Below are 15,480 nucleotides of genomic sequence, written 5' to 3'. Positions count from 1 at the left end.
TATAAAATAGCAGCGTTTAGAACGTTAATCTCAAGAGCTTATTCGCACTGTAACAATACAAAAGATAGAAACGAGGAACTGAATTATATATATAACTTAGCCAGAAAGCACGGGGTTAATCTTAAAGCTATTATCAACAAGAGTAATAGGAGCATTAAGAGGAGAAATTTACCTCATAATGAAGGAGTTTTAACGATGGAATATAATGCTTCGTTGAATAATATTTTCCGACGCATAGGAAAGGCCCAGAACAAAAGAATCGTATATAAAAGAACCCCCACCACGTACCAACTATTACGATCTGATAAGGATTTAGTGGATAGAAGAACACTCCCCGGGGTATATAAAATTCCAGTCACAGACTCAAGGCGACGAAGTAAATTAATGTATGTAGGGGCAACAGGAAGATGTATCAAAGACAGGTTAGCAGAACACCAAGCAAATATAAGAAAAAAACAACCATGCACTGCGCTAGCCACCTACGTTCTAGCGGACCAGCAAGACGTCCAAGTTGAATGGGACCAAGCAAGACTAATGCAGATAGTCCGAGACAGGAAACACCGACATTACGCGGAAGCCTGGCAGATTTGTAAGGCAAAGCATAAAGGCCTCGCAATCAACTTCCGGGAAGCGACTAAAATATCAGCAGCATGGTCCTCTAGCTTATTATAATATTAATAATTGAAGGAAGTAGTCACTATGTATCTCAGATTACGTACTTTTGAATAATGTAGAGAGATGGCAACTATACGTATTTAGATGTAAATATTTATGTAATATTGTTATATTTCCGTTGCTAAGTTTACACTGACGTCATTCGCAACGGATTATAAGCCAGTTCGAAAGATTCAAAAAAGAGTTATTTGTATTAAGTGTTCGATTTACAGTGTTTGTTCTTTATTTAATCGTATTTTCTTGAGAAAGGTCTTTTAATAAGACCGAAAACGTTTGAAGTTTTCTAATAAACGTCGACTGCAAGAAAAGGTGTTGTAGTAAGTGTTTTTTGAGAAATTCTGTAAGAACTGAAAGATTCAAGGACAAGTAAGTACTGTACTTCAATGTTCTGCTATGGCAATCAAAAGACTTTGGTGTCATACAAATACAAATCAAATAAAGTTGTATACCTTCTTTCTACCATTCGTGATCAGCCAGACATCAATCATAGGACAAACAAGCCTGAGATAATCCATTATTACAACAGCACCAAAGAGCAGTGGATACTATGGATCAAATTATGTTCAGGGATGAGTACTGCTCATAAGACCTGTAGATGGCTACTTTGCTTATTATATGATGTTCTGAACCTAAGCTTAATAAATGCATATGTTATTTGTGTGTCAAATAAACTACGATAGCAGCAGAAACCCATCACACAAAGACTTTGCATTAACATTGGCTGACAGCATCGTAAAGCCATAGTTGAAAGAACATTACAATACAGTAACTAAGACATTCCATCAAAATAAATATTGAAGATATTTTGAATATTGAAAAGTCCACAGAAGACATGACTAAAAGTGTGGCAAACAGATGCAGAATTTGTACTTTTTGTCCACTTAAGAAACGCAGAAGACAAAGTACGTATTCAATTACTGCAACAAGGTTATTTGTGGAGAGCACACTTTTAACATCTGCCAAGAGTGCAAACACTAATTTTTACCACCTTTCTATTTTTTAATTAAAATGTAATACTTCTCTTCAGGAAATGTAAAAATATACTTGTTTTTAATTTGTAGTCTAAGTTGAATGATTAGTTACAGAGTAACATTGATTTAAGTATAGTTATCTAGGCTTGAACAACAAATCCTAAAATTTAAAAATATGAATAATTAAAAAAAAAATTATTACATACACTACATAAAAATTTCCTATTGCATTAAATTGATAATTATCATGTCTCACTGTATTGCATTTAAAACTATATGCTAAAGATAGTAAATCATTTGTCACTGAAGCAACTAAATAAAAAAAAATTTATAAATGTTAAAATTCTTTTTAACATTTATAAATTATAAATTTTAAGTAGTTTATTAAACATTTAAAATTATTTATAAAATATATAATTTCCAAAGCATTTAATTATGTTATAGTTTATGATGAGAAATGGAAGTAAGGATTAAATGATAAAAATGAGTACCTTTTGCTTCTTTCCAGCAGGCAGTTTACTAGTTCAAACAAATGCTTTTGACCACTTAAGTAGCCCTCATCAGATAAATACCTTATTTAGAAAAATCTATTCATTCTGTAGTTTACTACTTCATTTGAACTAGTAAACTACACAACAATGATTTACTTGTTCATTTGAACTACTAAACTACATGCTGGAAAGAAGTGAAAGGTATCATTTGAATATTGCTCCAGCTTTGTTGATGTCATTTTTAAATGATGAAGAGGTTAGTAAAGATTAAACAATAAACAAATATCAAAAATGAAGAATCATTCCTGTGAAATACAACACAACAATTCACTCATCATTTATTTATTTACAATTTACACAACTTTCACATTAAAAATATTGTCTTACCTCTTCCCTTTTGAGATTTATTTTTAACTGGCTGCTGTTGCATGAATCGAGGTGGGACCTCTCGGGGAGGATAGCGTGAGCTTTGGGTGGCAGACTGCTGAGTATTGCCTGCTTGTGAACGCTTACTAGCTGCCTGCTGCTGTGACTGAGTCTGCTGCTTCATCGACTCTTCTTCACGCCCCCCTGGAGCCTAGAATCAAGATGTTTTTTCATCAAGTTTATTTTTTAAAATACAAATCAAATATTCACACCTAGGTGTAATTATATATAAAATAATTCAATACTCAATAATGAACTTTATTAGTTTAAGAAATCTTAAGCCATCATACAGTATGCAAGAAAAAATTAGCAAATCCAGAAAATTGCTACAATTTGAAAAATAATACAAAGACAAGAATTTTGCACAATATGATTCTAAATGAAAAATAGGAAAACCTACTTTCATGAAATTAAAACAATAATATTGAAAATTGCAAATTATCAAATAACAAAAAAGATCAAAATGAGTGTGACAAATTGAAAAACAGAAAAAGTTGATCATGCAGATAGAATTCTAATATTTTGCTGATTCACGTTGATTTTATGATTACTTTGTAGTCATTGTTCGGCATACCAAGAATTAAGTCATGTATTTTTTAATGAAACAGTTTTTCAAGCATTCATGATTGCAGTTTTAAATTCCATTACTGTGCTATACTCAGGATGACTATTGTAAACAGCATGTGCTAAAATCCCCCCAATCATTTTCTGAAATTTTTAAAATCACTGAGAGGGCAGGCCATTTCATTACTTTATCCTTTCATCCTCAAACCACTCCTTCACTACTCTGTGGGGGCCGAGGGGGGAGAAATAAAAAAACTCAAACGATAATATGTGATATATATCGTCCTCGTCTCCCCTGCCGTTTGGATTGCCGAGCGGTAACAATCAACGACATGTGGAAGCAGTTGAGTCAGAGATAGATGCTTCGTTTACAAACAACACAACCGTTTATTAAACACGAAAGAAGCTTACAAGATTACTGCGATCTTGGAAGTTCTACGTCGGCTGCGGTCGCTGGGTCTTCCTCTCCTTTCCAAGATAGTCCCATTCTGAAGGAGTGTCCCTTGTTCGCGAATGAACCATTCCATCACGTCTTGAGGGCTCCGGGACGATGCGGTCGACTTCCGTTGATGGAAAGATGTCGATCCGAAATCAGGAGATGGAGACGAAGATGGGTGTGAGACACACACACAACAACAGGTCCGTCACTTGGAACTTTCGGGAGAAGAAGCTGTCGCATCCTCGAATTTCCGGGGTTTTATCTGTTTTCTCTCAGATTCCCCTTTCCGATTGGTCTCCCGGCGTCACCTGATGACAATTCGAAACCTTTCTGGGCGCGGGAGAGGTCAAAATCGAAGTTTAATTCGATCTCCCATCCGGAAATGGTCAACGGACTTACATTCTTCTATTGTTTAAAAGTATTCTATTGTCTAGCGTCGTGTTTTCATATCATAAAAATCTATTTCTAACTACTATATTTTTTCTCTTTAAAACAATTATTTTAACGCGAATTTTAGTGAGGGTTCAAACCTGTCCAGAGCCTCACAACTCTAGCCATATAAACAAAAATAATGCAGGAAATAAATGGAAAATCCATTTATTTCCTGCATTATTTTGTCAAAATACAAGAAAATGGCTTTCTAGCATGCACAAGTAACAACATTTGTAATGCTTTTAAAAATTTTTAATCATAATTTGTGCTGTATCCTATCACTCCTGAAACCATTATTGAATCACTATCTAGACACCTTCTGGATAAAATCAGTTATTTTTATATGGAAATTATGAAAAATAATAGATTATCCATCCAGGCCATCAAGATTAAATAATCTTTTGTCCAAGAAAAAGACTTTTTCCCATTTGTTGATCCATAATATGTAATCATTAACAAACTGCAACCTCTTCTCAAACTTTCACTGAGTAAAAAGAGTTATGTTAAACTTTTTGCAAACAATGTGTTTGCAGTACTTAAAAGCATGCTGAATGTTTCTCAGACAAGTCATATTTTAAGATAACGAATATCTTGAAAAATAAAAGTTTATTTCATATATAAATTATTAAAGCTGCATTTAAAGTGACTTTAATGATTTAAATTCAGCATTCATTAAGAGCTCATGTCTTCCAGAACAGAACAAGCATATAAATCATACTTCTTATAATTTGAAATAATTCCTTTATAACTTCCTCATTTCTGTTTAAATGATAACCAATCCCATTATTTAAAAGATTTTGCAGCTTCAATGCATCAATTTGTCCTTTTTTCAAGTTTTGCAGTGTGGTATTATTTTATCTAACTAACAAAATAATACCACACCACATTTCTAAACAACGATGGAATGATGGATAACAGTTATTAAGTAAAATTTTTCTTAAATGAACAACTAATAACATTGCTGCTTATGCAAAAAAAAAAAAAAAAAAAGGAAATTTCTGTCCAATCTTAATTTTCACACATTTATATGGATGCAACTAATATTTTATTACATTAAAAATTAGGAAAAGTAAGTTCTCTTGCCAATGTAAATTTCATCCTGATGATGATGAGTTAATGAAATGTCACTATCAGATTTTAAAAATAACAGTTTCTGGAGAAAGAATTACATTTTTGAGGAATCTGGAAAAAGATTGTGGGTTTATGGATGAAAACTTTGAGAGAACAGTTTTAAGAGTGAACAACATGACATCCAAAGAAAAGAGTAACAGGTTGGGAGGAGTTCTCTTTGCATTATATAGACTTGTGAAGCCTGAGTATTTATAAAGTTTTGGAGAAAGCAACTGGAAAGATTATCATACCTAAAAGAATCCCACTCTGATTCCTTAAAAATGAAAAGGAAAAGCAATACTTGCAGAAGTGAAGGATATATTATGATATCAATATGGACCTAGAAATAATTGCATTGGAGCATTCAGAAGGACACTAAGTGGGAGCATCAGAAACATTGTAGGTAGAACAACAACACTGACAGAAACAGCTGTAAATAAATAAGTTATTTGAAAAGATATCCCCTTTCCTTACTTCCTTCATTAGGATGGCCTACTGGAAAGAGAAAGGAAGGTCAAAAAAGGAAGTAAGGGAAGATGAGATCATTCCAACAGCAGAAAAATTAGGAATTTAGGTAAAAGTCAGGGTTTGAAAGTAGTCAATATCAGGAATGGATATCTTCTATCTTTACAAATACACTAAAGTTTACCAGACAATGATGACAATTTATCAGACTTGTCAGTTATAACTAGCATAAGTTTAAAACAGAGGTTTGGAGACTTTTTAATATTATTTGTGAAATATATTTTCTGGATATTAACAGTTTCTCAAGAGCTGCTAAACAATCACCATTCCAAGGAAACATGAAACTTCCAAAGCCTTATATGCTAAATATTCAATTTTCCAAGGTCTGTTTTCCAAAAACACTTCAGAAGTGGGTCCTATTATTTAAACAGGAACTGTGTGTTAACAGCTCTCAAAGTTTCATTTTGTAAGGAACCAAGTTCAAGCATTATTTTTAGTTACTTTTATTTTTTCTTTTGTTCTATTTTTGTTTGGGGATTATGTTTTGTTAGGATGAAGGTTTCCTCACCATTCACCTTAGAAACTTAAAAATAGAAGAGAAACCAACTCACCGACAAGAGAAAAGCACCATAATTAAAAATCGCGCACACTTGCGCTCCCGAGCGGAGAAAAGTAAGTCCGCACCGAGAAAAAGGGGGGAGACACCACAAGCACAACTTAGGAAACTTGCTAAACCTTAAAAGAATAAAACATCCTGAAAATTGTCAAAAAGAATAACATAAAAGGTTAGTGTGTATTGTCGGAAAATAGGCTGCCAGACAAACAGAAAAAAATTGTTAGCAAATAAGTATGTAAATGAGGGGAGTGATCTCAATCAAAATTGTGACGTCACCTCACAGTATAAAGACCAAACCTCAAGTGAAGATGGACAAGGTGAGCTTCTGTTAGCAACGAGCATAGTGAGCTTCGTAGCAGCAAACGAGAGAGAGGTGTCCGATAGGATAAAATAGTTCCAAGGTGATTTTGAAGTTATTCAATTTGTGAATCGAAGATTAGAGAAAGTCTTGAGAGTTGAGGAAAAGGGTTCGTAGTATATTGAGGTGACGATTAGGATCAATAATTCATAAGAATTATTGTATATAAGTTAAGTCTTTATTTTTGTCAAATTCCAAAGGGGAATAGAGTTAAGTTAGAAAATAGATTGATTTGAGTTTTGTCAGGTTGGTTCTTATTGATTTACGTTGAATAAATTGTTATTTAATTTTTACTAAATTTTGTATATAGTTATTACTAGAAATTTTATTAAATATTGGATTGTTTTTGATTAACTTTGTCATTATTTAATTCGGTGCATGCGTAAAGTCCAGGCCTGGCACATTAACGCAAATCCGCATAAAGTATCTGTTAGGTAACAGCTATTTCCGGCACATAGTCGTGTCAATAATCCTAGTAGAGGGCGGAAAATTAATATAGTACTTTACAATTTGAACTGGAAACTTGAATGTCTCACCTTCTCCTTGTGTAAGTGCCAAAGCATATCACAATTATTGGCTAGACAGAAAGCTGCTGTCTTACTGAAAATTTTATATTAGTTCACTTCTTTTATAGATTCTGACATTCTCCACTAAACACGATTTATAACCTAAATAATAAAGTGTTACTGTTGTATAGTAAAAGCATGTTATAAATTACTAAAAGTCTAAGATTTGTGTTTTTAAGCAAAAGAGCTTTTGTGTTGTGCTTTATTAAAATTAACACTATAATACTACAGTGACTTGTTATCCTCATGATATGAACACCAAGTTTAGTCTTGAGAAAAGTTTTTTCCATTAATTTATGCAAGCAGTACACAGGAGTCTTCCGAGACCGCTCGACATAAATACAACCATTTTGAGACCATTAAATTCTGATCCGCCGCTGACCAAACTAAAAAGGCAGAAGAACTTATCAAACAAGAAATGATTGTCATGTTACATCACGATGCCGTTCATCATGCAACGGAACAACAACTGGGATTACAACAAACAAAAAAAGGAAAACAACCTCACTCGATGGTCGTAAATCAAGCACAACATTTGGCTTATTTAGAAAAACATCCTTACGAGAAATTTCACGATTATGACATTGAAATGGCCAGGGAGAAATTATTAGAAGAAATGGAATTTGTGAAGAAAGGCATGGGCCACGGTGAACTGAGTCTTGAAGCTTACAGTCAAGTTTGGGAAGAATGTTTGGCACAAGTGTTATTTCTTCCTTCTCAGAACAGATATACAAGAGCTAATTTAGCGAGCAAAAAGGATCGTATAGTCTCTGGAGAAAAGATTAGAGCAAAATCAAGGTCACATGACAAAAGAAGCTAAGAAAGCTGCCAAAGTAGAGAAAAAACTTCGAATTCTCACCGGAGGTTATCAGTCGAGAGGACAAGCATTGATAAAACAACTGCAGGACTTGGCGGAACAGGTAGAACAGACTCATCTGGAACTAAAAACTTTCGAGACTCTGCGGGACCACGAAGGATTGGCCATTCCCAAAAGAGTAGAGTCATTGACCGAAGACGTGAACAGACAGATAGACCGAGAGAGAATGTTGCAAAAAAGATATGAGGACCTTCTTCAAAAGAGAGAAGAACTGCAGCGCTCTTCCAAAGAGTCATCAAAGTAAAACGCTTAACGGAGCAGACAGTTCTTTCCAGGAAGCTCTTTGTGTACAGATGTGGACTTATTTTAATAGATGCGTAAACAAATCCTTGGTTTATTAAAAGCCTTTCTTGGATTCTCGTTTAGTTCAGATATACGTTTACTGTAAATTTACTTTCATAAAGTGAATGTATTATATATATTTGTTTTGTTTAAATATGTATTGTTTAAATATATTTGAAAAATAAAATACATTTCACTTACAGATGCTATTTGTGCTGAAATTTGATCACAACTGTCTCCTCCACCTCTTTCTTCTTTGACGCAGCCTTCTCTGAAATAATATTTCCAAATTTAAACATTTCATCTATAAATGCATTGTTTTAAATATATATAATTAGCCCGTAAAATGCATTTTTTAAATTAAAACATAAAATCAACATTCTGAAAGTAAAAGATTGAATAAAATCCCTTTGAAATAAGTCTACCATCCATCCTATTAATTTTAATATAAAACTTACTTTATGCTTAAAGAAATGTTAATCTAACTCTAATTTGTTTATTCTTATCTAAACATGGACATACTGTAATGGATTTCAAATTAAAAAAAAATGTCTATAGTATTCTGTGTTAGTTTTGGGAATGCTGAAATTAAAATATTCAATGCACTCTAAGTAGCTTTTAAAACAAGTATCATTTCAAATACAGTGAGATTACAGCAATGATATAGTTAATTATAATTTTCAATATAAATAATGTTATTTAAACAAAATTAAAGAACTGACTTATTAAGGAATAAATGTTTACATGCTCATTTTTAAATAAACAACATACTAAAGCATTTTCATCTAAACCAGCAGTTCCTATCTGATTTGAAATCAGCAACCTTTTTCACCTTAGAAGTTTTGAAACCCTGACAATTTTTACTGATTATAAATAAAACAACAAATCAAAAAGCATTTATCTAACAGACAAAAATTTAACAATTGAATTAATATTATATGCTTTTCCAACTGATAATTAATGTGAAGGAGTGATTTTCACAAATGATTTTGTCATGGAGAACTCAACTTGAGCAAGAATCAAATGTATTTGATTTTACGCAAGTTGCTAAACAAACACTCAAGCATTAAAATATTGCTACTCCTAGACAGTTTCTTGACAAAAATGAACATTTAAGTTTTCAAATACAATGAATTGAATACACAATACGAATCTTCCACCATTAAACTCAATGGATTTTATTTTCCCACAAATATGAAGCATGCATAGGCTCCCTTTTCCTCTATTATTATTATTAATTTTTTAAACTTAATTTAAATAGTTTAAACATGTGTGAAAAATTAATTTTATCAGTGGAACCCTAGAGTTCCATAGAACACAACTTGGAAACTGCTGATCTGAATACTAACCAGATTCAATGAGAAATGAATTTCAAATTTTAAGCTGTGAAACTCATACAGAAAATATTTGTTTCACAAGGAATGGAGAGACCCAATGTCCAAAACCTTTTAAAAGTTCCTTTCAGATAAAAAATTGTATTCTAATTATACTTTTTTTTATTTGATTTTTTTTTATGTCTGAATAAACTATTCTAAATTATGGGTCATTTTATACAGTAGGTAAAAAAAATGTAACCTTTCATTACAAAATACAAGTGGAATAATGTTCTTAACAATTTGTATGTACCACTAATCACAATATTAGTATGCTGCTACAAATATTTTTAATATAGATTTGGTAAATTCATTTAACATAGATTATCATAATAAAAATTTAGTATAACCACAGGTTGATTTTGATAGCTGATATTTCCACTATATATCACTGATTCAATGATGGAGCATAAGCAAAGACATATCAGTGTTAATCTATCACAGATATGTCAAACTCATTTAAACAACATCCCATTAATGAGACTGGTAAGATTCAAGCGGGCCACATCACATTTACAAATTTTTTAAACTTATGATTTCAAGCGAGAATGCAGGAATATAGAGAATATATATACATATTCTCTATATAGTGTTTTATATAGTTTAATAACTAAATAGTGTTTTAATTGCCCTATATATATATATATATATCTATATAGTGTTTTATATAGTTTAATAACTAAATAGTGTTTTAATTGCCCTATATATATATATATATAAGGCAATTAAAACACTATTTAGTTCAGTGAATTCAACTCAACAATATATAATTGCTATAGTATTGCTTTTATATAAACATTTATTTTATTTAATGTACAATACATATTTATAAAACTAAAATTAATTGTTTTCATCAGAAACTTGCCAGTGCTAGAAAACTAGGAGGAGGAAGATAGCACATCTTCCTCCTACTAGTTTTCCAATATCTGGATTCAAAGACTGAGAACAACCTTCATTATGGCAGATGGATGTTTATCAGCTAATCTTGATCTGTAAGCTGTTTAATTTTAGAGCACTGGGGAAAAAAATCACATTCAGGGCCACATGCAGCCTGCCAGTTTGACATCCCTGATCTATCATATACTCTATGTTGAAAAAAGTATCAAAAAACTCTCAGATTCCATTCTTTCAGACAAATGGTTCAGGGAGACCACAAGCATTAAGTATAAGAGAGTATTGTTTTTGTATAATACCTAATACATAGATATTATCAGAGTGTAGCATAGCACAGAGCTGACAGACTTCTAATGGGGGCTGGGTGGTTGTATGTTATCTGAGCAAGCAATCAGTGTGGGCCATTGCAGACTTATGGATCTTCCAAAGTCTACTTTAGGCAATGTTATTCAAAAGTTGAAAGCAACTGGTGCCTATACAGTGTGGGTTTGCTTAGGGAGACTATAAACTGACTGCATACAAATCCAACATTACAGCAGTGAATATGCAGTGCTGCCTGCAATGGATCTTCAAGCATCATTCTTGGACTGGCAACAAATAAGTGTGTGTTGTGAATTAATGAATTATGATATATCTGATCAGATAGATGGTTATGCTTGGGTATAGGTACTGCCTGGGGAACGATTTCACTATCCAACAGTGAAGTCTGGAGGAAGCTCTGCTATACGGTGTGGGTATTTCTGCTGGAAAAGCCTAAGCCATTGGTTACAGTATCCACTCTCAATCTTGGTGATTACAAGCGCATTCTGGACAATATGGCAGTATTTTGGCACAACCCTGCCTCCACCAGCATGATCAAACACCATGATATACAGAATGCGGTTGAGGCATGACTTGAGGAGCAGAATATCTGCAAGCTAGAATGGCCAAATTAAAATCCAGATCTTAATCCCATCAAGCATCTCAGGAATGAACTGGAACACCATATCCACACAGTGCCAACCCACCCACCATCCACTGCAACATTATCTGCAACTTTCCTTGAAAAATGAAGACATCCCTCCACACAAATCTATTGGAATTTTATCAAAATAGTAGTAGTACTCTCTCATAATATTATACTATGTAGACTATTAATATTTTATTGTTGGTATTCTTTTTGGCTCAAATGTGTTAATAGTAGGCCAGATGGACACCAGAAGTTCTGATCAAAATAAACATTTAGAAGTGAAGAATTTCAGTTGTTGCTTGACATCCTACATAGATCCTGTTGTCTACATCCCTTTTGTAAGTTATATATTGATAATACATTTTATATACAATATATTGAAAGGTACTATAATCAGTGTCCCAATGAAAGTGATGTGATTTTATTGAGCACTTGCCACAGGCTACCACATACTATATATCTGCATTCGAGTTATAACCTACCGTAGCATGTTTGAGTGTTATCTTGTACAGAAGATATAAGTGTAAATTTGAATTTTGAGCTCAAAATCTTAAAATCAAATTGTATGCCAATATGCACATCATGTAATAATTAATGTGCCCAACTAAATTTATCTTTTCAAATTGTTCAATGTATATTTGTTTATCCTTACTTTAACAAATTTGTTTATTCTTTAAAAACCTGTTTAAATATTTTATTGTCAAATAGTTTATGAATCTAAATACTAGTGACAAGTATTCAACACTCAATTGTTTTAGTCAATTAATAGTGCTAAACGCTGGAAATTTTCATTCTCAAGTAGTAGTTTTTTATTACTTGGATATCAAGAAAAAGTTAGGTAATGCAGTGTTTCTCAACCTTTTAGTTCACAAATGTGTTGAAAAATACTTAAGTTTACAGAAGAAAAAAACATATATCTCAGAATAAAAAATAAAAAAGCTTTATTTACTTCTTTTTAAAGTTTACATTAAAAAAGTGATTTAAACTAAAATTTTTAAAACATTTTTATATATACATAAAAATAATCATTGTTTAAAATATATATAATATTAAAAAAAAAAGCATATATAATATTAATTTATTAATTAATTCTACTCTAGGAAGTTCACTAAGTTTTCCATTATTAAGGAAAACTTAGAGTAGAGTTTCTTCTGGGAAGTGAAGTTTGAAACATTGGAGTAATGCAAGGTGTGCAGTTTCTCCAAATTTTCTATAATTAATTTTCTCTTACAACTTAACAGTTAAAAAATTGATTTATTGACATTCCTTGAAAGTGAACAAATAAATCTTCAAAACTAACAAAGAACAATTAACAATAAATTGTGATATTTCAAATATATATAAAGAGATGTCTTGGCAACATCAATTCAGATTTATCTATATATAAACATAAAAATGGACGTGTGTGTCCCTATATTTCACTTTTCGGCCAAAACTACACATCGCACATGTATCAGATATGTGATATTTATGTTAATGAGCACAAGCAAATTATTATTATAAAAATAATCAGACTAAATTTTGTGCACACAATTTCTGAAGTCAGCATGAGAAATTTATTACTTTATCTATTTCACTTCAACTCTTATGTTTTTAATACATTTTGTAGTAGACTTAGCAGTTTCTCCTGTTTTATTTCCAGTCAAAAAAAAAAATCTGATTGCTTAACAACAGTCAGAAACAAAGTTATTTATATAACAACAATGACTTCTTACTTGGATCAAAGCCAATATAACTCTTTTTGGTATAGCATTACAAAAATGGCCACCACTAAAGGAATTTAAATGAAACACTAATACAAACAAAAATTAAAACTAACATATTTCTCTTTAACTAAACAGTAAAAATTCTTATATTCTGTTCATAACTCATTAGAGAAAACTACATTTATTAAAAAATTTGCAAAGAAAAATCTAGATAAAAATTAGCTAAATAATTTCAATTAATTTTTTCATAATACAGTAGCCCCTCGTTATATCACTTGTTAGTAGATAAACAAAAAGAGCGATATATCCAAATCCCCAATGTAACGATGTGCAATATAACATGGGGCTACTGTAATTAGGAAAAAAACGGAAATTGTTCTCCTTAAGAAAGTTTAAAAAACATTTTACAGTAGAAAAGAAAAAAAAATTAATTAAAAGTTTTTTTTACAGAAAACTGTCACTTGCAATAGGTTAAATAAGCAGATAATGCAATGTTTTTTATTATTTTTATGTTGTTCATTCTTATCAGAATAATCTGCAGATTTTTATAGTATTTGATAAATATTGTAAATATCAAAAGATATTCCCACTCTCTGAACTACTTACATCAATTTTCAGATATAGAATACTAACAAAACCAATACTACTGTATTAGAAAATTTATTGCTCATATAACCTCTGATATTAAATATTCAAAATACAGTAGACCCCCTATAAAACAGGTTCCTATAATTACGATTCCTATAAGACAGCGAAAAAATTGTGACGGTATCCGTAAAAAACGGTAAAAAAAACTCCTATAATTACATAAAACGTCATCGGGCAGCCGAACTACTTTCCGTGCCGTCAAGCGCCATGCTATGGAGAGATTACTATCGTCTGTACAGTATTATATTTAAATTATATATAAATTAGGTACTGTACATATAATTATATATTAATTATATATAAATTAGGTACTGTATATATAATTATATATTAACTTAATTTATTGTAACTTTATTATAATTATATATATATTTTCCGCCACCTGGCGCCACGCTATGGAGAGTTTAGGCGAACTATCGTCTGTACAGTATGTAGATTAGGTACTGTAAGTCTAATACAGTACTGTAATTTTATACATTTCTTGTGAAAGAAACATTTCTTATTCAACGGTGATTAAAATTATTATATTAATGATGTCTCCAAAGTTCAACAAAGTTTTCGCAGAAAAATAACATCAGAAATTGTGGCCACAGTTTGCTGAGCTGTTCCGCGACGAAAACAAGCTTGAGCAATGGCGATGTCAAATGGTGCACACTTGGTAAGTAATCCTACAATTTTTTGTTTATAGCGTAGATTATACGGATTATTTCCAAAAAAAAATATATGTATTTTGGAAATGTTGAGTCGGATTAGTCTAGAATCAATTAATTTTATGGAAGAAAACCTTTCAAACAGCTGTAGTATGTAAACTTGACACGTATCGGGCTGTGATTGGAAGGACTCGTAAGAAATCGGATTCCTAAAGAATGGAACGTATCTACTGTCTTATAGGGGGTCGACTGTATCACAATCTGTGTGTGATAGAATAAAGTCCTTATAATCAAATACTTATTAATAAGCATTTAAAAACATGTACTGTAATTTATTCTTTAATAATTTGTTTGTGGAAAGAAGAATGAAAATAAGTGCAGGAATTTTTTGAGTAAACATACTATTTATACCATATGGGTATTTCAACAAGTCAAACTAATAAAAGTTCATGTATTTCCTCTTTAGAATCAAAATATATTTCACAATACAGAATTGCAGGAATGTAAATGAACTGCAAAGACAGTTTAGAAGAGAGTTTCAGAGAGATCCACCAATACAACTCACTAGTGCTCAAATTATTAGAAAAAATTAAAACAGACAGGAAACAGTGTTTCAAAAAATTGCAAATGTCCATGATCTCAACAAGAAAAAATGAACTGCTGAAAACTTGCAATCTCCAAAATTATCTGTTTAAGTGACTTGTGAGATAGAAATTTCAAAATCAAGCATTCATTGCTTTCTGAGGTGCACCTATTTGAAAAAGTTTTATTCAGACATTAGTTCATGCCCTCAACAATGATGATCCTGAGCATAGTTACATTTTATGAATGGTACTTAGCAAAATGTGCAGAGGACAGTTTTCAAATAAGGCTGTTTGGAATGATGAGGCCACATTTAAGGTAAATGGCTCAATTACTGTAATTGCTACAACTGCAGTTATTAGTCAATTGAGAATGCTTTTGATTCCTTTGAATGTGGTTAGGTTCG

The 15,480-nt window shown here is 31.7% G+C and overlaps 1 protein-coding gene and 1 pseudogene across 10 annotated transcripts in view; one reads left to right on the top strand and one right to left on the bottom strand.

The window, feature by feature from the left end:
• Positions 1 to 15,480, bottom strand: part of LOC111636733 (protein Gawky-like) — a 273,290-nt gene that overhangs the window by 134,000 nt on the left and 123,810 nt on the right. For all 10 annotated transcript variants that reach the window (XM_023382051.1, XM_023382053.1, XM_023382045.1 and 7 more), the window contains 2 exons: positions 8,474 to 8,543; positions 2,525 to 2,714 (listed from right to left, as the gene is read on the bottom strand). In XM_023382051.1, the coding sequence (XP_023237819.1) occupies positions 2,525 to 2,714; positions 8,474 to 8,543 (260 nt within the window). The remainder of the gene's footprint in view (positions 1 to 2,524; positions 2,715 to 8,473; positions 8,544 to 15,480) is intronic.
• Positions 7,278 to 8,462, top strand: LOC111636734 (annotated as a pseudogene).

Source organism: Centruroides sculpturatus, unplaced genomic scaffold (genome assembly GCF_000671375.1).
Source record: "Centruroides sculpturatus isolate CEXI.00-Female unplaced genomic scaffold, Cexi_2.0 scaffold1083, whole genome shotgun sequence".
Taxonomy (NCBI): Eukaryota; Metazoa; Arthropoda; class Arachnida; order Scorpiones; family Buthidae; genus Centruroides; species Centruroides sculpturatus.
The sequence above is the reverse complement of the archived record's forward strand: the minus strand, read 5'-3'. Positions and strand labels throughout refer to the sequence as shown.